General features: G+C 32.0%; 1 protein-coding gene across 5 annotated transcripts; it reads left to right on the top strand.

Moving 5' to 3' along the window:
- Positions 1-555: 555 nt before the first annotated feature.
- LOC114193853 (putative LRR receptor-like serine/threonine-protein kinase At1g06840) lies at positions 556-13,160 on the top strand. Of its 5 annotated transcripts, none has more exons than XM_028083813.2 (21): positions 556-666; positions 852-1,034; positions 4,334-4,484; positions 4,600-4,671; positions 4,817-4,888; positions 5,044-5,187; positions 5,315-5,386; positions 5,502-5,573; positions 6,056-6,130; positions 6,489-6,557; positions 6,701-6,769; positions 6,911-6,982; positions 7,203-7,289; positions 7,399-7,467; positions 7,804-8,288; positions 8,476-8,634; positions 8,839-9,122; positions 9,418-9,469; positions 9,618-9,868; positions 11,903-12,037; positions 12,523-13,160. In XM_028083813.2, the coding sequence occupies exons 2-21, from the start codon at positions 926-928 to the stop codon at positions 12,868-12,870; spliced, it is 2,847 nt and encodes a 948-aa protein (XP_027939614.2). In that variant the 5' UTR covers positions 556-666; positions 852-925; the 3' UTR covers positions 12,871-13,160. The 5 variants fall into 5 exon arrangements, with proteins under 5 accessions (XP_027939614.2, XP_085521394.1, XP_085521395.1 ...); XM_085665268.1 differs by having other exon boundaries at positions 8,500-8,634; XM_085665267.1 differs by having other exon boundaries at positions 663-743.
- Positions 13,161-22,851: the final 9,691 nt, after the last annotated feature.

A 22,851-nucleotide genomic window follows, 5' to 3' on the forward strand; every position in this document is an offset into this window, starting at 1 on the left:
AACAAAACTACACGTACAAAAGTACTGAAAGCCCAGAGGGAATAATTAAAACTCCAATTAATTGGAAGAAATTGGTTCAATAACTATAGATAAATGGTAAAATGAAATGAACATTTTCTAACGAGCGAGAATGCATATTAATGTAAGAGACAAGTATATTTTCTCAGTCTCCCAAAAAAAATTAAATTTTAGAAAAATTTATGAGATTGTTTTAGAAACTAACTTATTATAAACTAATTTCAGTTTATACAAATATTTATAAAATAGAAATTAGTTGACATTGAATACTTCTTTTAATTTGAAGAGCTAGTAAATTAGCTGTGGTGTTACTTTTTCTAATTTTGTTCGTTATTAATTTTTGATGTTTTTCTCATGCAAGTTACTTGTTGAAGAGCAAGCGACAGTGACGAAATTGATGGCCTTCTTCGACAGCTACACTCACAATTCCTCGTTGCCATGGCGACCAAGTCAGAAGTTTAGCTTTACCACACTATTTACTGTACGAAGTTTTCAATGCTGAGACACTCTTATATATTATATTATAATCCACATGTTGCTTCTCATGATTCGTAACATTTATTTGCAAGTTATTATAACAAACATTTTTCATTTGACCTGTTGTTGTGTTCTTCCAGCAAGAGCTTATGATCTGTTTCCCGTTCTAAGGTAAAACCATCAAACCAGTGTGGTTTTGTAGCTGCTGCATGTGCATGTCATTTTGAACATATACATATCTTGAAAGGGTATTCATATAAATTCTAGTTTAGTTTTATTACAGCTTCTGAGCTTTTCAACTAATAAAGAAGAGTCAGAAATCCATGAATGTCTCTAACTGGTTTTGTTGTTGCCAGGGCAAGAAAAAACACTTAGCAAAGTTTATTAAGGGAAAAATATTGAATAAGTTGTGGCCGTTTCAGCTAATAAGATGTATCTTTCAAAGGGATGTTGTAAGTGTGAAGAAGTTCTTCTGCTGTTTTGGTGTTTATACTGCTACTTTCTATTGGCTACTGGTTTGATCACTGATCCAACTGAAGGTATACCTTTTTACTTTTTCTGTTTTCAATTTCCCCAATTTTTTCAAGTTTCTATTCTACTAGTATCTTTTTAATGATTCATTAGCGATTCTAGAAGTGATATATTATTAGAAAATCTCATATTATATTGGATTTTTTTTACAAATTTGTTAAAATAAATTAAAAGAAAAGAGGTTTTTTTTGTCATTTTTTTAAGAATTTTAATTGGCAGGTAATTTCTTTGTAAGTAATTATTTCCTACCAAATTTTAAAATTTGAAAGTATTTCCTACAAAATTTGTTGCGAAGTGTTTTATACAAAATATTTTACAAAAAAATTGGCAGCAATTTTCTGCAAATTTTTTTTCATAACAAAATTTATATGTATTTTCTATAAAAAAAAAATTCAAAAAAAATATGAGTTTTTTTAATATATGGTGTAGGGTTTCAAGGTGTGTGCTACCACAAGATTTATTTTCTTCAACTATGCATACCAACAATTCTTCTAATAACATTCTTTTATTCTTTATTAATGAAAATTGATTCAAAATTACACAATACTAGAGAAGAAAAAACTGTATCAACCAAATTTTATGTTTTTTTTTATCAAATTTTAATTAATGAAATAATAATGTAATTTTCATGTATGTTTTCGCAAACATCATGTCTATTTATGGCTCTATAAATAGTAATATTCAGATTCACTCACTAAACATATTCAATCATAAAAACAAAATCTCCTTTGTAGAATGAAAAGAAAAGAAAACATAACACGCTTATAACAAAATATATCTAATGAACGCGTGGGTTTAATCCTCAAGTTAAAGTTAGAAAATAAGCATATATTTGTACATTAAAATTGAGATTTAAGGGGGAAAAGGAGAAATATCAATATGAACAGAAGTTTTAAAACTGATTAATTACTTGCGCATTTTTTTTCTAGAAGAATTAAAATTAAATAATGGTCAAGTTAAGTTTATTTATCGAGTGGTGAAGTCAACTGTCACGAGGGGACAAAAAAGTCTCCACTTATCAGGATTCAGATTAATAATATGAAAATCGATTGGCCCTCACGCGCATAGAAATAAAATTGTGTAATAAGATGAAAATAAAATACTCTTGTCCAATAAAGTATCAATTTATAGAATTGAACTATGATATTTTATTCACTTATAGACTTAATGAAAATTTTAAACCTAATACTTTATTTCTTTTGACAGGTGATTAGTTAGATGAATTTAATGCTTATTATAAAAAATTAATAAGTAGGGAAAATTATTAAAAGATTCTCTTAATTTCAGATAACTCTTAAACTTACAAGTTTATCTATATGAACATGTTATTTAGTAGTTATATTAAACAACATGTGCACATGTTATATCCCTAATCATCACATAAACAAATTCAAATTATATGGTCATAATTAGTTTAAAACTATCACTAGTGCAGAAAGGGCTTTTGGCAGCGGTTATTTTTGTCATTTTGCCCCGGTTCTAGAACCGAGGCATATTAGGACGAGGCCAAAAAGGTTAGCTTTTTGCCTCGGGTCTCAACCGAAGCAGAAGCTCCATATTCTGCCTCGGTTCTGCTGAGAACCGAGGCCATATGTGCTTCTCTGCCCATCTTCTCCACCAGAAACCCTAGGTAGTCACCATGGTTACACCACAACTTCGTCAACCACCGCCAGATCTGAAACACAAAACGAAAGATCTGTAGCCACTATAGTCTTCTCCTTCATCGTAAGAGCAATTTTTGAATTGTGCAACCACCATGTTCTTCATACACAAAAATGTGAACATCACACTTGCATAAATGCAAACCAAAATCAACCATCTGCAGCAAATCACAGATCTCCATCCACGCACAACACCAATCTACCACGCACCTGTAACACAACGAACTGATGCCCACTTCGCGAGCCCCAAATCGCACTTCGCCAAGCCAGAACACGAATGAGCCAAACGTCTAGTAGTTGTGAGTGGTCGGAGTGCAACAGTAGCAATGAAGGTGGGTGGCTGAGAGAGAGAACGCGCACGCGAGGAAGAAGAGGAAAAAAGTGATTCGCGATTTTTGAACCCTAATGAACCTTTTGGCCTCGGTTCAATTTTTAACCGAGGCAGAAAACTGGTTTTTGGCAGCGGTTCAGTTCCACCTGAGGCAGAAAACTGGTTTTTGGCCTCGGTTCAATTTTAACCGAGGCAAAAAACAGTTTTTGGCAGCGGTTCAATTCCAACCGAGGCCAAATGTCACTACTATAATGGCATTTTTGAAATATTAGCCAACTTTTAGGCTTCGAGTCTTCAAAACCGAGGCATATTAGACCTTTTGGCACCGGTTTTCTAATGAACCGAGGCATAAAAGTTGAAAAAAATTACAAAATTGCCACCGCGCCATTTTATGCTTCGGTTGCGCGACAACCGAGGCCTATAACGCGAGTTAAAAGGCCAAAATTGCACTAGTGTATGAATTACAAAATATTTTAAACAAAGAAAAAAATACTTATAAGGACATGATGTCATGGAATTTGAATAAATAATTTAATAGTTTTGATATTTTTATAAAAAGCCAAACTAGCTCTTTCATTAATGGTTTGTTTTACAAATATACTCTTAATTTTGAATTATATTTATCGGAGTTTCTTAAATTGTATGCTTTTGAGAGTCTAACTTTATCTATTCTAAAAGAAATGAGAGAGATTAAAAGAACTAAAAATAATAAAAGCATTTAGGAAGCAATAAAATTGAAACAATACACATTAGTTGAGAGAGTAAAAGAATTAAAATTAATAAAAACATTTAAAAAATAACAACATTATATGATTGGTTAGTGTTAAGGATAATTAAGTTAAGGATAATTAAGTTGGAAAATAAAATGTACAGAAATTTTAACATTACTTATTGTTTTTTTAATTTTTATAATTGAATCCTCTGTTAGTTTCCTTTGTATTATATTGCAGTGCACTTTTAAGTAAGAACAAATGGTCTCTATTTGAAATCTTTCTCTTAGAAAGAGCTCTTAGCCATTTGTTTCATAGCTTAAAAATTTTAAACATATCCAAAAGAACATTCCAAATTGTTTTTCATCTCCCTCTTTCTACAGATTCTGTGAATAAACAGAGTAAGTATGACAAGACTTTCCCCAAGTAGATTTTCACCTCTGAAAAAATATATACATAATTAATTCAAAACTATTAAAAATTTTAGAAATGTTAAGAAAGACAGGTGTAAATTTTAAGAGTAGAATAATCACTTGACACGATGTTTAATGTGTTTTCATAGATTTTTATTGACAATATATGATTTCATATGCATTATCTTGCAGTTGACGCATTAAGAATCATAAAAGGAAGTTTGATAGATATTAACGGAAATTTGAGCAACTGGGATCGCAGAGATCCATGTACATCTAACTGGACAGGAGTTATGTGCTCCGATACAACATTAGTGGATGGCTATCTACATGTTAAACAACTGTATCACTTTAATTCTTCACTCTAAACTTATTCTTCTGTATAAGCCATGTTAACTCGTTTTCTTGCTTCAAACACATTCACAATAGTTTTCACTTTTATATTTTCCTGTCTGTAGGCATTTACTGAACATGAACTTGTCTGGAACTTTGGCACCAGAGATTGGACGCTTATCTTATCTGGAAGTCTTGTAAGGCTGTAGCTGCATTGATGTTTCTAATCACATATGAACATTGTCAATTTTGCAATTTCTAGATTTCACAGTTTTTCAAGATTATAATAGCTTCTAATTACTTTCTTCTAATAATAAAGCTTTTACTTTATATTCTTGGAAGGGACTTTATGTGGAATCACATAACTGGGAGTATACCGAAGGAAATTGGCTTTATCAATCCTTTGAGACTGTTGTAAGTTGAAATAAATTTTTCTTCTTGGCCGGTAGTAACTTTGTAGTTTTTGTCACCTTAGTTGTTCTGAGTCCTTTTACTCACATTAATGCATGAAACAGTGTTGTCTTTGTAAGTTGAAGTTAAATTACTAGTTTCTGTCTGTAATTTTGCAGACTCCTGAATGGAAATCAACTAACTGGTGAGTTACCAGAAGAGCTTGGGTTTCTTCCATTCCTGATTCGATTGCAAATAGATCAGAACAATATCACAGGACCTATACCTTTATCATTTGCAAAACTGAACACCACTATACATTTGTAAGGTTCTCTACAATGATTCTTTACATTAAAAACTTGTTACCTGAATTTTTTTTGTTTCTCTTCTACCTTTGTTTTTCTTTCTCAAGAAACGCAATAAAAATAGTGTTTTCCCCTACTTGAGCAGTCACATGAACAACAATTCACTCAGTGGGCAAATACCAGCACAACTCTCCAGCTTAGGAAGCCTTCTTCACCTGTAAGTTATTTGGTGACATGATTGCAGTTATTCACATATTTTTCTTGGTTTTATTTAATCGTTCACAGACAAGCCTATATATGTTTTGACAAGATGTATATTTCTGGACTTTCAGTCTTCTTGACAACAACAACTTTACAGGACATCTTCCCTCTGAGCTCTCTGAGATGCCAAGCTTAAAGATTCTGTATGATTTATTATGTGTTGTATGGTGTATGCATGTCTTTAACCTCATCTGGTTTTCGTTTTGTTTTGGTTGAATAAGACGTATGTTCTTCATAAAGTTGATGACATCTCAGTTTGCTTTCACTTGGTTTGAATCTCTGTTGGTTGTTCCACTTTTCTTTTCTTATATCTGATTATATAACCTTATTAGTTAACATGTCAGGCTCTATAAATTATATATAATCTTATTTCAAATATAAGGTACCATTGGATCAGTTATTTCCTTTGTAACATATTCTTCAGATATTAATTTCCATGAATTTATGTTATGCTGCTCCCTCCCATCCATAATATGTAATCCTTAAAAACTGACCTTGTGATGTATAATATTCAATTTCATGTGGGTGGCAGAACAGGGCGGGGGCAGAGAATTACATTGACTAGGATCAGTATGTACTTTATCATTTTATTTAATGTATTTCATGTATCTTCTGGTTCTTGCAGTCAACTTGATAACAACAACTTTGGTGGAAATAGCATTCCACGTTCTTATGCAAACATGTCAAAATTGATAAAACTGTAAGTCCATTTTTTATCCCTTCTCTGTAAGTATGTTAACACTACAAAGCGACCTAAGGTGCTGGGAATCTTTGTGATCTGATGTACAAAGGAATTTCAGTTAAACATTGGAATTGAATTTAAGTATAAAGGTCCAAAATGATAGTTAGAAAGTTTATTAACCGGTTGAATACGCAAAAACGATATAGAGGTTCAAATTGTTTTAGAAAAGTTTTATTTCCTCTATTTTCATTCTTTGGCGTACACAACATTGTCGAATCTTTGTGTCATAATAAATGAATTATTTAGTTTGATAATGAGAAATGTAGAAAATGTAAGGTTGATTATATGTTGTTATTTGGTTACTTGGTTTTATCAGGAGTCTTCGGAACTGCAACTTGCAAGGACCAATCCCTGATTTGAGCACGATACCACGCCTTACGTATCTGTAAGAATTCAACTCAGTTTATGCATTGATTTCTAGGATTCTAAAATGAAGTGCCTCACTTGGCATGATGATGTACTTGTTCAAAAGACATTACATCTAAGACTCTAACGGTTTCTACCAATTGTTGTTTGTGTATATTCCAGTGACCTCAGTTTGAATCAGTTGAATGAATCAATTCCAACTAATAAGCTTTCAGACAATATCACAACCATGTAAGAACCTCTTGCTTAAATAACTTACAAATCTTCAAAATATGGATATTCCTCTGTTCACCATTTGGTGTGAGAATCTTCAAACTATGATTATAATGATTTCATATTATTTTACTGTTTGACCTCTGAAGTTGTCTGCAGTGATTTATCAAACAATAATCTTATTGGAACTATTCCATCCTACTTTTCTAGTCTTCCACGTCTTCAAAAGCTGTAAGTTGTCTTCTTCTTTTTGATCCTCATCCTTTCTTCTACAACAAACAGCATTGAATTACATAACCAACGTTGTAAACTGTTTGAGTTTATATATACCACCTTACGTCAAAACATATTTTGACGTATTCCAAATTAATTAATATATGTTTTTGATTTCTAATTATGTAAAAATTGTTGTAAAATCAATGATTAATGAACACATGTCTTTCTCTGACAGGTCAATTGCAAACAATTCACTGAACGGAAGTGTTCCTTCTACCATTTGGCAGGACAGGGTTTTAAATGGATCAGAAATGCTTCGCTTGTAAGACATGAAATAATAATTGGGCAACTTTTCTGTCGTACCTATATGTGGAAGCATGCGTATGTGTGTCCTTTTTCCTTTTCATTTTGATGTTCTTCTCATATTTCAGGGACATGCAAAATAATCAACTTACAAGCATATCAGGCAGTACAAATCTTCCTCCAAATGTCACCCTCTGGTATGATTCTCACCTTATTTCTTTTCCAGGTTCTCAATTTTCATTCTTTTAAAACTCAGGCTTTACACAGTCACCCCAGTTACACACTCACTCTAATCTCTGCATTTAAATTTATCATTTCCTTGTTTTCATTCTATATGTCTTAAGTTTGACATTCCCACTTTAAATTTATTACGTCTTTATATCAGTAAATTTGTAGTGTTTATTTTTTGACATCTCTGAAACTTATGATTCAATATGTATACAATCCAAGATTAAAATTCATTTTTTTGTCATTCACAATTTATATTTGAATTGAGATTCAATAACTGTGCTTTGAAAGTTACTATTTTTCAGGCTTGAGGGAAATCCTATGTGCTCAAATAATAACACCTTAGCTCAGTTCTGTGGATCTGAAAGTGACATTAGCGTCAATGGTAACTTCAGTGTTAGCTGTCCCACCCAAGCATGCCCCCCTCCCTATGAATATACTGTGGACTGTTTCTGTGCTGCCCCGTTGGTTGTTAACTATCGATTAAAAAGTCCAGGATTTTCAGATTTCCGCACTTACACGAATGCATTTCAGAGCATGATGTCAAGGGGTCTTAAAATACGTATTGATCAGTTCTATATTCACAAATTTGAATGGGAAGAAGGTCCTCGTTTGGGAATGAACTTGAAGCTTTTTCCCATGTATGTTGATAATAACAGCTCTCATCTTTTCAATACAAGTGAGGTTCTTCGGCTCAGAAACTTGTTCTTAGACTTTGATCTTCCAACCAATGACTTGTTCGGACCTTTTGAGCTTCTAGACTTCATTCTCCTGGATCCTTACAGGGATGGTAAGTCACAGAAACTTCTTACGGTTCAGTCTATTAATTGAATTGTTCGTATAACATTTTTGTACTTGTGTCAGTAGTTCTCCTGTTCTTGTTAGTATAATTCATGTCTCATACTTTTTATGTGTCAGTATAAGTCATTTTTTTTATTTGTTTTACGTTTATTCTCATACTTTTTATATTATCACAGTGATTGTTACCTCTCCAAGTTCAGGGATCAGCAAAGGAGCACTGGTTGGAATAGTCTTGGGTGCAATTGCCTTTGCGGTTACTTTTTCTGCAATCGTTACAATGCTCGTATTGAGAATACGTTTGAGAGATCATCGTACACCTTCCAAACGGACAAAAGGTGAGTACCTTAAAATGAATAACCTAGCCTATGATTATTTCTTCTCTTTGACTTGTCTCCAGTGCTTTGCTCTGTCACAATCAGAAGTCTAGATCTTACTATGAATTTACAAATGCAAACCATTTCTACTTTGTTCTTAACTAGTCAAGAATGTGGTGATCAAGATACATACATGTTAAACACAGACTTTTGTTTCTTTCACAGCATCTAGGATCTCAATAAAAATTGAAGGGATAAGATCATTTAATTACGAAGAAATGGCAGGCGCTACGAACAATTTTAGTGACTCTGCTCGAATTGGACAAGGTGGGTATGGGAAGGTTTTTAAAGGTCTTCTTCCTGATGGCACTGTTGTTGCCATAAAGCGTGCACAGGAGGGTTCCCTGCAAGGTGAGAAGGAGTTTCTTACAGAAATAGAATTGCTGTCAAGGCTACATCACCGCAACCTTGTGTCTCTGATTGGATACTGTGATGAAAAGGGTGAACAGGTAATTTTTAGTTTAAAGTTCAGAAATGTAAACTCTAACCGAACCTGTTATAGTAAAAGCTTTAGTAATCTTTGATTCTTGATTTATTTTAGAAAGTTCTGTTTCCATAACTTCAATTATGTTGTCATCTTGTGTTGGATGCACAAGGATACGGATTGTACAAAGAAAAGGATAACTTACTGAAAATATTTCATTATAAGAGGATGTAAATGCATAGAATAACTATCTCTTAAATGCTAGTTCATTCTGGGAATGGTTTATTTTCTCCGTCTGATTTACCATCTTGGACATGTAGATTTTGGTTTATGAATACATGCCAAATGGAACGCTAAAGGATCACCTCTCTGGTAAATCTTGTACCTGTATATCTAATTCGTTGCGCTGTCTGATAACTTAATATAATGTCAGTACATTTTATAGTTGACTCTGTCATAAAACGAAGTCTTGTTTTCTGGTTTTTCTCTGAACTATATGCACTTGATATTTTTATGACAGTTTATTCAGAAAAACCTCTTACTTTTTCCATGAGGTTGAAGATTGCTCTTGGGTCAGCAAAAGGTCTTGTGTATCTACACACGGAAGTAGATCCTCCAATATTCCACCGAGATGTGAAGGCCACCAATATATTATTGGATTCCAAGTTCACTGCAAAAGTTGCTGACTTTGGACTTTCACGACTTGCCCCAGTCCAAGATACACAAGGAAACGTGCCTGGTCATGTATCTACTGTGATAAAGGGGACCCCGGTAAGGTTTTCATCAATGGGTTTTGTTTTTCTCTGAAATTGAGCGTGTTCATATTCAGGATAAAATTAGAAAGAATGAAACACCATTCTACATTATTTAAATATAAATGTTGAACGATGCATTAGTAGTACACATGACCCTACCATCCCACCCAACCTTTTGTAGTCACTAGGATCAATTTCATTATATTCTCATACCTTTGGTAATTTTCAATGTCATGAATCTAACCTTTTGCCAGCAATACAATCCCTCCAATCTTCTTCATATAACTCTCAAAAGTTTGCCTTTTTGTGGAGGTGGGGGGAAGGAAAATATTTAGAAATATGTGTCTGTCTACTACAAGGAAACAATCATTTACCTACATGTGTTCGCTACCTTCAATATATACCAACCACCGATTCCATAAATACCTGTGTTTGTTCTCTTTAAATGCTATGAATTTTGTTTTTCCATCGTATCTTCATTAAATCACATACAACACCATCACTTTCTGGTGGTTTTGAACCTTCCCTAGTGATTTTCATTTTGGTTTGGTTTATCACCGGTCTACTAATACCTAGATTTAGTCATGCACATCTTAGTAGTTCATAATACGCTTTATACTTCTTGAGAGAATTACAAAATAATATTAAATTTTGGATTTCTTAACATACTAGAAAATGTGATGACGGTTTCTCAACAATCATTTTCCAGCAAGTGCACTAGTGCGTAGTAGTATCAACAAGTATCGTATCCACAGGGATTTAGCAAGTATATTGGAAGTTTGATTTTTGGATTTTTTTTTATTGTGATGAAGAGTGCATGTAAAAATAGATAGTAGTAATTAGATTGAGTGGAGTAGAGGCTATCAATTGATTTCATCTCATCTTCTTCTACTATACCATTACCATATTGTTAACTTATTATGCAAATCATTCAATGTCCTAGGAGTACTCTTTCTATGTAGACTGAGGTTCATCCTGATACACTAAAACCTAAGGATTTCAAATCCAGTGTGATTCCTCAACTTCCGGTAGAATGAATCCTTGCTTTAATGTGCAAGACTCTCTCCTCTAACATCCCCTTTTGCTACTTAAATAAGCATCAATACAGGTATGATGATTGATTAGACCTTAGTTTGATATCAGTCTTTCAACTCAATCCAACCAGTGAAATAGGATGAGTCATCAATTCATCCACACAAGTTGAGACCAATCTTCCAACTCAAATCAAATCCGTGAAATAATATGAGTGATCAAGTCAAAATTAAGCATAAGTCAAACCACAAATAATTGAATGAAAGCAAAGATAAATACTCAAGAAGTAAAAGTATATAGAATCAGAATTGATTACATCAAGCATGGGCACGAGGGAGTTCAGCTACTCAATGCCTGAAATAAGAACCCAAGGTCTTTATTTATACAAATTTTTGGGCGGTGCTCAACCCAACTTTTAGCGCTCAGCCATGCACCGCCTTAAGTGTTGAGCACATTCTTTTGTGGCTTAACCATGCACCGCCTTAAGTGTTGAGCCCATTCTTTCATGGCTCAGTCACGCATTGCCTTAAGCGCTGAGCATATTTTCTTGTGGCTCAGTCATGTACCGCCTTAAGTGCTGAGCACATCTCTTGTGGCTTAGTCATGCACCTCCTTAAGTGTTGAACACCAGTTTGTTGTAGCTCAGCTTCAAAAGTCATATTCTGGTCCTTCCTTAATCGCCTTACTAGAGCTCAACCGTGAATTTTGGGACTCAGCTACATCATTTTTAATTCTTCGAGAAATTGCTGCAAAATCAATAAAAAATCATCAATTTCTTATTTTTCTTCTTTTTAATACTTCATTCTATAATTATAAGCTGAAATGAGTTGTTTGTTTACAAGATATGATCAATTAAAACTTGATAAGTGTCATGTTTATATGGAAACTTTACGCATTGTAGACACTTATCAAAATGCTACTAAATAATTATAATTATTTTTATATGACAGTTAGGTTGAGTTTATATGTTCAAACAAATTAATCTCTTCGTTGTTTGTTGACTGTTTTAATCATGCAGGGTTATATTGATCCAGAGTACGGCTTAACTCACAAATTGACTGACAAAAGTGATGTTTATAGTCTCGGTGTTGTGTTTCTAGAACTTGTGACTGGGAGACCACCAATCTTTCATGGTGAAAATATTATTAGACAGGTATGGTTTGCTTTCTCTTCAAGATTATTCCTATAGTTTTCAGAATTCTACATGAAAAAAAAAAAAAAACATTCATCTGCTGTAGTTTTTGTTGCAACAGTCATCTTACCTTCATACAATCCATGAGTTCAAATTTTTCCTGCTAAACTCCTGTCATCTCAAGTTTTTGTCTGTGTCTTTTCGGGAACACTGGAGTTGTGTTAGTAATCAAATCTTACTTGGAACTGTTCCCGAGGGTGGTTTTTTTCCTTGATATATTTACTGAAATCAAGCAATAATGCCTTCCAATCATTATTGTGTTATATAAAAAAATCCCATCTTCTAGGAATCACTAGAAGAATACAAAACAAGGGGAACGAATATTACAGGAGCATTCTAAGATTTATTCAAAGATGGATAGAAGCAGAATACAATTCAGTTACAACCCTCTTTTATTCCGTGATAACATAATGTCGACATACTTTGAATTTAATTTTTTTTTTCAGGTTAATATGGCATACGAATATGGTGGATTGTTTTCAGTTATTGATAAACGGATCGGCTCTTATCCTTCAGAATACATGGAGAAGTTTTTGACGTTGGCCTTAAAGTGTTGCAAAGACGCACCAGACGAGCGACCTAAAATGGCAGAAGTGGCTAGAGAGCTAGAAAACATGTGTTCAATGTTACCTGAGACCAACGCTGTGGAAGCAGAACATGGGACAAGTGGTTATGGAAGAATAATATCCAGTTCACAACCTTCATCATCTACTAGAAGGACTCCTTTTGTTTCAGAAGATGTGTCTGGTAGTGACCTTATCAGTGGAAAGATACCCACCATTAGGCCTAGATAAAACTTCAAAAATATATCACCTATCTTCAACAATGAAACCACCACATATGTATTGTACATCACAGTCTTATTTGTTGATGTTTTTCTATATTTACCTATTTTAAGGTTAATTGACAGTGAATTGTTTCGTAAGTTATACACCCATCAGTTTATCTTTTTTACGTTGTGTAATGGCTGAAATACTGGCAGTGTCACTGCTGCATCAACCACTTGTATTTTCTTCGATTGTCACTTCATCTCTCCAAGAAAATACAGCTAGCTTCATATTGAAGCGCTTAGTCTTCCCATTAATATGATTGTTTATGTAAGATATTTTAATTAAATGAATATATATTATGCATAATATTACAGTCTATGCGATGAGTCTGTAATTATATTTTAATTTGTTTTTACTTTAGTTTAGGTATATTATATATTATTGAAGAGTTATAAAACTTAACCTTTAAAAGATATTTATTATACATTACAATTTTTTTTTCACTTTAAATTTATTTGTATTTTAAAATTTAATTTTGCATGACATCTTACATATGGTTTTGTTATAAAAGATTTGTAATACGTATAACCAATTTTTACCATTTTTTTTTCTTAACAAAAGTTTTTCGCAATTCTTTTCTTTTTGTTAACCATTCGGGATACGCACATCCTATTTGAAAACAAAAAAAAAAATACTTTTTTAAGTTAAAAAATCAATTAAAAAAGTTTATTAGAATAAATAATAAAATAAATATATATCTCAAAAATAATAGTAGTAGTATAAAAAGTAATAATTTATAAAAAAATGAAGAAGTTCATAACAAATGACTGAAAACTCTAAAAAGTTGTAAAAGACTTGATTATACTTATAGAATAAAATATTATATTTCACATAAATATAAAAAAAGTTATTATTATTATTTATACACAATTATAATTAGTCATAAATTTTTTCTTAATTTATAAATTGAATAATAAAATAAATTTGAATATTGTATTGTAAAATAACAAATATAACAATTAAAAACTTAATAAGAGGTAATAATAATAATAACAATATAAACAACATAAAACTGATATCATTGTTGTTTACTTAGTGATAAAATTGAAAAAAAAAAGGAATGAAAGAGATTACAGATTCAAATTCCTCTACTAATATACTATTAATTTATAATTAATAATTATTGATAAGAAAAAATGATGATGACTAATCAATCACCTTCGGCATCACTTGTTTTGTATTTTTCTTTTTTGCGTATGTGTCAACACCCAATTTCGTTCGGGTGAATAAATTTATTTTCAAAAAAAATAAAAAAATAATAAAAAAAGGGTTTTTTAGTTGATGGAAAATAAAAAAATGTGAACAAAATTTTCTTCAAAAAAGATTTTCAAACATCAACTTTAAAAAAAAAAAGAGAAAAAAAAAGAAGAAAAAAAAAAGGAGGAAGAGCCAATTTGTTATTAATTTTCATGAGCCCAATAAGTCAAATATTTTCTACCTTTGTTTCTGATAGAGAAATTAATTATATAATAATAATTAGAAGCAATATCTATTCAATATTCAAATGGTAAGAATCAATATTATTAATTGGGATTAAGGATTAATTTTGTGTTCTGATTTGTTATTGATGATGATTGATTTTGTGCTCTGATTTGCTGTGATTTGATATTTATAATTTGCTACTATCATGACCAATTCCTTCCTTATACTATTCATTACAATTAAGACTGAGATTACATTGACATATTGCAAGTTGTGAATATAAATACGCACCCTGTCATGACCGAAAAAAGAATTCTCTACACTTTTCTAATTCTTTCCCATCACCACTCCCACATACACACCTCCTTTCTGATCTCTCTTAAAAAAAAAAACATATTAAAGGAGGTACGAAAAAAATATTCTCTACCCTCTCTCTTCCTCTCATTACCACCCACATAAACACCTCTCATCTTTATCTCTCTTGAAAAAAAACACAAAAATATTATAAAAGGAGCCAAGAAAAAAGAAAAGGCATAAGGTACGTCATCGTTAGTTTCTTTTTCTTTTGATTTTTTTTTTAACTTTCATTATTTTGTTTAAATCATAAAAATTGTTTTTTTCCTATTTCATTGGTGTCTGCCCGACCGCTCGCGTTGCATCACACCCATTTTAGACTTTTATTTAAATGATCTAAAAATAAAAAATAGTTTTTTTTGTTTACTCCTTTATATCTATTTGGTTGCTCACGTCGCAATGACATCCACAACTACTTTAAAATAGCTTCAAAAAAATATTAAAAATTTATAAATGATTAAAAAATAAAAAAATAAAATATTAGAAAAAAGAATTTATTTCAAGTGTCTGTCCGGCCGCTCGCGTCGCGTGACACCAATTTTAAAATAATATTAAATTTAAATAAAAAGATTTTCAAAATTATAAAACAAATTAAATCATTTTCAAATAATTTTCCAAATAGATTTTTCAGAAAGAACTACGTAACCCTGATTCTCCATTCACACGGAGATACGTAGGAGCGAGGATTAATCCTCGTCGGGCCCAAAAAATCAAAAAAATAGTTTTGTTTTTTGTACATTCTTTTATGCTAATTTTGGGAAAACATAAATATTTTGAAAAACCACAAAACTTTTGCACATTTAATTAAAGGTACCGTCTTAGGACGGACGTTGTGGGGTGCTAATATCTTCCCCACGCGTAACCGACTCCCGGACCCAAATTCTGGTTTTTCGCAGAGCTTGCTTTTTTTTTATGGTTTTCCATAGTTTCCTATAATAACTATGGTGGCGACTCCAACACTCTGTTTTTACAAATTTTATTTTTTTGGTTTGTCGTCCCATCGCGATTTCGGTTGCGACAGATGACGACTCTACTGGGGACGCTAGAGAGTCAGACCATTTATTTGGATGTGCCAAATTGATGTGGTTTTTCTTTATATTTTTTTCTTTTTTTTTGTATGTGTTTTTTTTTATATTTAGAATAATTGTATGTGTATATTCTTCTTTATTTTTGTATTTGGAATAATTGCCAGGTGTGGGTTTAGGTATACATTGTATTCTCCTTTCACACACACATTTTATTCATTACGTGAGTGGGGCCCTATACCCGGGTCTGAGTTGCTTAGAATTAGAGGGGATTGTGTAGCAGTGTCACAGTGGATGTACTTCCCAAGTGGTCATTGTGAGAACCCCAGCTAGAGTTTGTTTGCTTCATTGGTACTCCCACTCCTTGTTGTTTACCAACTGTCGTGGGAAATGCCATGAAGTGGGTCATAGCTCTAGTGACCTTGATATTTAGGTAACTATCCTTGTGAGCACATATACTTTCCCTTATAACTTTAAGCATCAAACCCATGTTAAATAGAGACACTAAAGGGAGACTATTTGCGTCCTTTACCCTCACCTTTCCTTGTATATAATAATAAATGCATCACAATCACACCATTATTAGCCATAAACATACATTTCATTAGCCATTAGCATATCATGTGAATAAGTGCCCTGTGAGGCACAACAAACATGCATTGCATTCCATTTTGTGGGCATTCATGATAAGTTATCCAAAGATTCAAACACATAGCATGCATCAACATAAATTTTTTAAAAAAAATTACACTACAATAAGTTCAAATTGTTTCCCAATTCTCTTATCACCAAATTCTTGGAAACTTTCTTATGAAAAATAATAAAACATTCTTTGGTCAAATCAGTGGATTGAATAAAGAAATAAAATTTGGTGTGTTATCATGTCTTTTGAAGCATCATATAGTCTTGCATACATGAAATTGCTCAAATCTATCTTCCTTTCCATCTCTCTTCCACTATAAACCTTGTTTTCTTTTCCATGGAGAATTATCATAAAGGGGACACATATCTTAAAAAGAATTACCATAAACTCTCTGAACACAAAAAAAGTGAAGAAAAGTCTGCTAGACTAAAAACTTTGAAGGACAGTCTAGGAAAAAATAAGACAACAAAAAAGTGAAAAAAAAAAACAAAACAAGGGACATTCTGTTACATGAACTAAATTATTTTCCTCTAAATTAAAGTTTTTGTTGAGAAAAATAACCATGATTTGAAATGATGTGTGGTCATATTTCTTTATCCAATAAAATAAAATAAAAGTAATTATCATTTGCTACCCAATTTGAGCCTTCCAAAAAATTTCTTTCAAATTACCCTAAACAAGGATCACCCTTTCGTTGAGGGTTGACATAATGTTTGCATTTGTTTCATCTGACTGGTAGTTCACCAATAAAAAAAATATCAAAATAAAAAAAAAAGAAAAAGAAAGAAATGATAGGGTTATATGGAAAAAAAATAAATAAAACTTTGAAGAATGAGTATAATAGGTCAAAATATAAAAAAAAAAGGTGAACAAAAAGAAGTCAAACAAATTTTGAATGAAACATTATTCAAATATCCTTGTTTGAAACAACCCTCACATCACTTGTTTGGGCCTTTACTATCATTCACTTCCATACCCCTAGCCTTGGCCACGATACAAGCCTAATAAAGTCCACACAGATCAAAGATTGGTTGTTATCTTTCGAAGGTTTTAATTTAGAAGAAAAATTTGATTTACTAACAGGTTTGTTCTATAAAAAAGGTAAAAAAAAATATTGAAAAAGTGTGTTCAGAGATTTTCTTTTAAACACCGGGGCAGTTTATGTTTGGTTGACATGTTTTCAAAGCTCCAAAATCAATACAGCCAATCAAGCAATCTGATTAAAATTGGGTTATCCCCTTTCAATTCATTCTTCATGAAACTTCATCTTTGCTCCTACAGTATCATACGCTCTAAGCCTAAACCTTGACCAACCTTAACATAATCCATCTTTATCAATCCCAAACCCAAACTAGGGCAGTCACTTTGTTTGTGATTCATATATTCTCATCATTAATTTTGAATTGGGGCATTTATTTATATTGAAGATTGTGATCACATTAGGGGCAACTTGTGAAGACCCTATCATTTTTCCACCTCCTCAACTAGGAAAAACCAAACACGCTTTTGCACCATAAGACCATTCTAGGCTCTCATACTAGGGGCAAATTTTTGAAGTCCTCATCATTTTCTTCATACCATTAGTAACTAGGGAAAACCCAAACATATTTTGTGCCCCGAGACCAATTCAAATTGGGGCAACTCCCTACTTAATCTTCATCACCTCATCCAAGCCTTTCCAAGCCCGTTTCCACACTGGCCCCAAGCCCAACTTCCACACTGGTTCCTAAGCCCAGATTTCACACTAACCTCAAACCCAGTTTCCACACTGGCCCCTAAACCCAATTTTGTTTGGCCGCACAATTTTTTTTTCTAGCCTCTAAGCCTAGTTTTCCTTGCTCTCAAATTAAAAAGGAAAATGAAAAAAAGCAAATTCCACCCATGCATCCACGCATCCATGTATGCATCATCATATAGGTTCAAAAAGAAAATCATAACATGTCATCCATCATAATCCACAAAATCATTGAAAATCATTTCAAAAAAAGTCAACAATGATATTTTTTTGTGTAAGTCTCACCAATGTTAGACATACACACAATGTTTGTCGACACTTCAAAAGCAAAATTCAGGTTCTCTTTTTATACATCAAGACCCTCTGCAAGGCAATGGTCATTGATTTCTTATGTCACATCGAGGCCCTCTGCGAGGCAATGGCCATCGATCTCTTTATATCAAGACCCTCTGCAAAGCAATGGTAATTGATTTCTTATGTCACATCGAGGCCCTTTATGAGGCAATGGTCATCGATCTCTTTACATCAAGACCCTCTTCAAAGTAATGGTCATTGATTTCTTGTGTCACATTGAGGCCCTCTGCGAGGCAATGGTCATCGATCTCTTTACATCAAGACCCTCTGCGAGGCAATGGTCATTGATTTCTTATGTCACATCGAGGCCCTCTGCGAGGCAATGGTCATCGATCTCTTTACATCAAGACCCTCTGCGAGGCAATGGTCATTAATTTCTTATGTCACATTGAGGCCATCTTCGAGGCAATGGTCATTGTTTTTTTTTTTCGAATCGGGACCCTCTACATGGTAATGGTCATCGAATCCTTTAGATATAGACCCTCTCCTCGGGATTGGTCTAATATCTTTTTCAAAAAGTGAAAGTACAAAAAGAATTAGTGTGTCAAACCGAGACCCTCTACTTGGTATGGTCAAATTTGTCTTCTTTTGAAACCCGAACGAAATTAGTGTTTTTATCTTTACTTATCTTTTATTACGATAATATGAAAAAGTCAAATTTTCAAATTATCTAATAAAAACTAAGTAAAGAGGGGCAGCTGTCAACACCCAATTTCATTCGGGTGAATAAATTTATTTTCAAAAAAAATAATAAAAAAGAGTTTTTTAGTTGATGGAAAATAAAAAAAATGTGAACAAAATTTTCTTCAAAAAAGATTTTCAAACATCAACTTTAAAAAAAAAAGAAGAAGAAAAAAAAAGGAGGAAGAGCCAATTTGTTATTAATTTTCATGAGCCCAATAAGTCAAATATTTTCTACCTTTGTTTCTAATAGAGAAATTAATTATATAATAATAATTAGAAGCAATGTCTATTCAAATGGTAAGAATCAATATTATTAATTGGGATTAAGGATTAATTTTGTGCTCTGATTTGTTATTGATGATGATTGATTTTGTGCTCTGATTTGCTGCGATTTGATACTTATAATTTGCTACTATCATGACCAATTCCTTCCTTATACTATTCGTTACAATTAAGACTGAGATTACATTGACATTGCAAGTTGTGAATATAAATACGCACCCTGTCATGATCGAAAAAAGAATTCTCTACACTTCTCTAATTCTTTCCCATCACCACTCCCACATACACACCTCCTTTCTGATCTCTCTTAAAAAAAACATATTAAAGGAGGTACGAAAAAAAATATTATCTACCCTCTCTCTTCCTCTCATTACCACCCACATAAACACCTCTCATCTTTATCTCTCTTGAAAAAAAACACAAAAATATTATAAAAGGAGCCAATAAAAAAGAAAAGGCATAAGGTACGTCATCGTTAGTTTCTTTTTCTTTTGATTTTGATTTTTTTTTTAACTTTCATTATTTTGTTTAAATCATAAAAATTGTTTTTTTCCTATTTCTTTGGTGTTTGCCCGACCGCTCGCGTTGCATCACACCCATTTTAGACTTTTATTTTTTCTACAAAATATATACAAATGATTTAAAAATAAAAAATAGTTTTTTTGTTTACTCCTTTATATCTATTTGGTTGCTCACGTCGCAATGACATCCACAACTACTTTAAAATAGCTTCAAAAAAATATTAAAAATTTATTAATGAATAAAAAATAAAAAAATAAAATATTAGAAAAAAGAATTATTTCAAGTGTCTGTCCGGCCGCTCGCGTCGCGTGACACCAATTTTAAAATAATATTAAATTTAAATAAAAAGATTTTCAAAATTATAAAACAAATTAAATCATTTTCAAATAATTTTCCAAATAGATTTTTCAAAAAGAACTACGTAACCCTGATTCTCCATTCACATGGAGGTACGTAAGAGTGAGGATTAATCCTCGTCGGGCTCAAAAATTCAAAAAAATAGTTTTGTTTTTTGTACATTCTTTTATGCTAATTTTGGGAAAACATAAATATTTGGAAAACCACAAAACTTTTGCACATTTAATTAAAGGTACCGTCTTAGGACGGACGTTGTGGGGTGCTAATACTTTTCCCACGCGTAACCGACTCCCGGACCCAAATTCTGGTTTTTCGCAGAGCTTGCTTTTTTTTTTTATGGTTTTCCATAGTTTTCTATAATAACTATGGTGACGACTCCAAAACTTTGTTTTTACAAAAAAAAAAAATTTGTTCATCGTCTCGTCGCAATTTCGTTGCGACAGTATGCAAACCTGAACTAGGAAATAATTACTAGTATAACAGAACATGTCTTAATTTCTTTTATGTTTGGCACATAAAATAACTTGCTCAGGGGTCAAAGCACAAACTGAAAAAAATGGAAAGAAAAAAACAATTAAGGAATAAATTTCATCTTTTATTCTTTGCTTATAAACTGAGGAAGGAAGGACTTTCTCTGACTCTAAGTTTAATCTCTAAAATTGCAACTCCACACCATTCAACTCATACTCTGCTTTAACGTTGTTTCTAAATTTTTGTTCTTCTTCACACACATCTCTTCTGGTACGTACGTTCTGAATTCTAATGTTCAATTCAGTCTATATTTTATTCAACTGTGAGACTAATTTTATATCCAAGTCAATGTTATGAATTGAAATTTTTATTTTCTAAAATTTTTGATATCTATAACAGATAAAATTGCACAATGTCAACTACTTTGATAGTGTGAAAATAAAAATTTCAGTAATGAATACTAGCTTTTTATAGTTGTGTTTTGACATCATTTGACAGAAATAACATTAATAACTTCTTATAGGCTCACGTACATGAATTGTTTAGAGAAAGAAAGAAGCTAATAGTGAATGTTTCGTATTATCATGTACACATTAGAAATATAATGTGTAACCTTTATGTGAGCTAAATAAAATAATAATAATAGAAATAAAAGAGAGAAAAATACGTAAACTTTCTAATGATCCATGAATAAAGAAGAATAATAAGGAATTTCTTCTAACATTTGGTGTCCAATTTGATTTAATCTATCAGTGCCTCCCTTAAATCAAATTTGTATCATCCCAAACATTTTCTTCATTTTGTAAAATAACTCAAGCTGTAGTTGAAATATATGCAACTTGCTCTTCGGTGGGACAATATTTAATTTTAATTTCCTTTTCTTCAACCAACTCTCGAATCTTATAAAATTGAATATCAATTTGTTTAGACCGTCCATGAAACACAAGATTTTTTTGCAACGACTTTCACAACATATCTATGGGGGAGTATCTTGCTTATGATGAGTTACTTTTAAAATTCTTCTTAGCCACATTATTTTGGGATGTATAACTAGTTATAGCCAACAAGTTTAATTTTACTATTACTAAAAAAAACTCCCTCCTTCAAAGTACTTTGATGTATTATATAATTCTTTTAGCTCCATACAAATGACACATAGGAGGCTCTTCCATGAATCTACTCTCTTGTCATCAATTTCTCTTGTTAGCTTCAATTCTTCTTCAATTAATGTGGAGACTGATTTCAATTCTCCATCATAAACTTCTTAAGAATATCACTAGCATATTTTTTATATAAAAATTTCATCATTTTGTTGAATGACCTTGATGCCTAAAAAACAACACAATATGCCCAAATATGTTATTTTAAAGTGTCTTGTCATAGCATTCCTGAACTCCGCAATCATCTTGGGATTGTTGCCAATAAATATCAAATCATTAATATAAAGGCACACAATAAGAGTATGTTCAAGTGGACTTTCTTTAAATTCATTAATATAAATCAATCTTCTTATACCAAGTCTTTAGTATTTGCTTCAAACCATATAATGTTTTCTTCAAATTATAGACTTTATCTTCCTTATGTTAAATCTTATAACCTTTAGATTGTTCAATATATACTTCTTCCTCCAAAGTACCACTTAGAAAAACATATTTGACAAACATTTCATATATCTTCTAATTATTTTAAGCTAAGATAGATATAATTAAGCAAACTATATTTAATTATTTTAAACTAAGATAGATATAATTAAACAAACTATATCTAATATTGCAGCATGAGTAACTACCTCAAAATAATCAATGTCTGGTTTCTGCTTGTATCCTTTTGCCATCAACCTTACTTTAAAACAATCAATTTCACCACTAGGTTTGTACTTGCTCTTGTAAAACCACTTCACTCCAATCAATTTTGTTATCAATTGGCAAATCTATCAACTCCCATATGTTTCATACTTTTCTATTGCATGAATTTCAACATCCTAAATTTTCTCCAATTATGACTTTTATAGTTTCTTCAAAAGTCAAATGTAAGACCGAGACATATCTAGCTAAAGAAAAAAATCTCACAATTTTACCTTGGTTATAACATGAGGC

The sequence above is a fragment of the Vigna unguiculata genome, chromosome 8 (genome assembly GCF_037176805.1).
Source record: "Vigna unguiculata cultivar grain cowpea cultivar isolate G323 ecotype 2 chromosome 8, ASM3717680v1, whole genome shotgun sequence".
Lineage (NCBI taxonomy): Eukaryota > Viridiplantae > Streptophyta > Magnoliopsida > Fabales > Fabaceae > Vigna > Vigna unguiculata.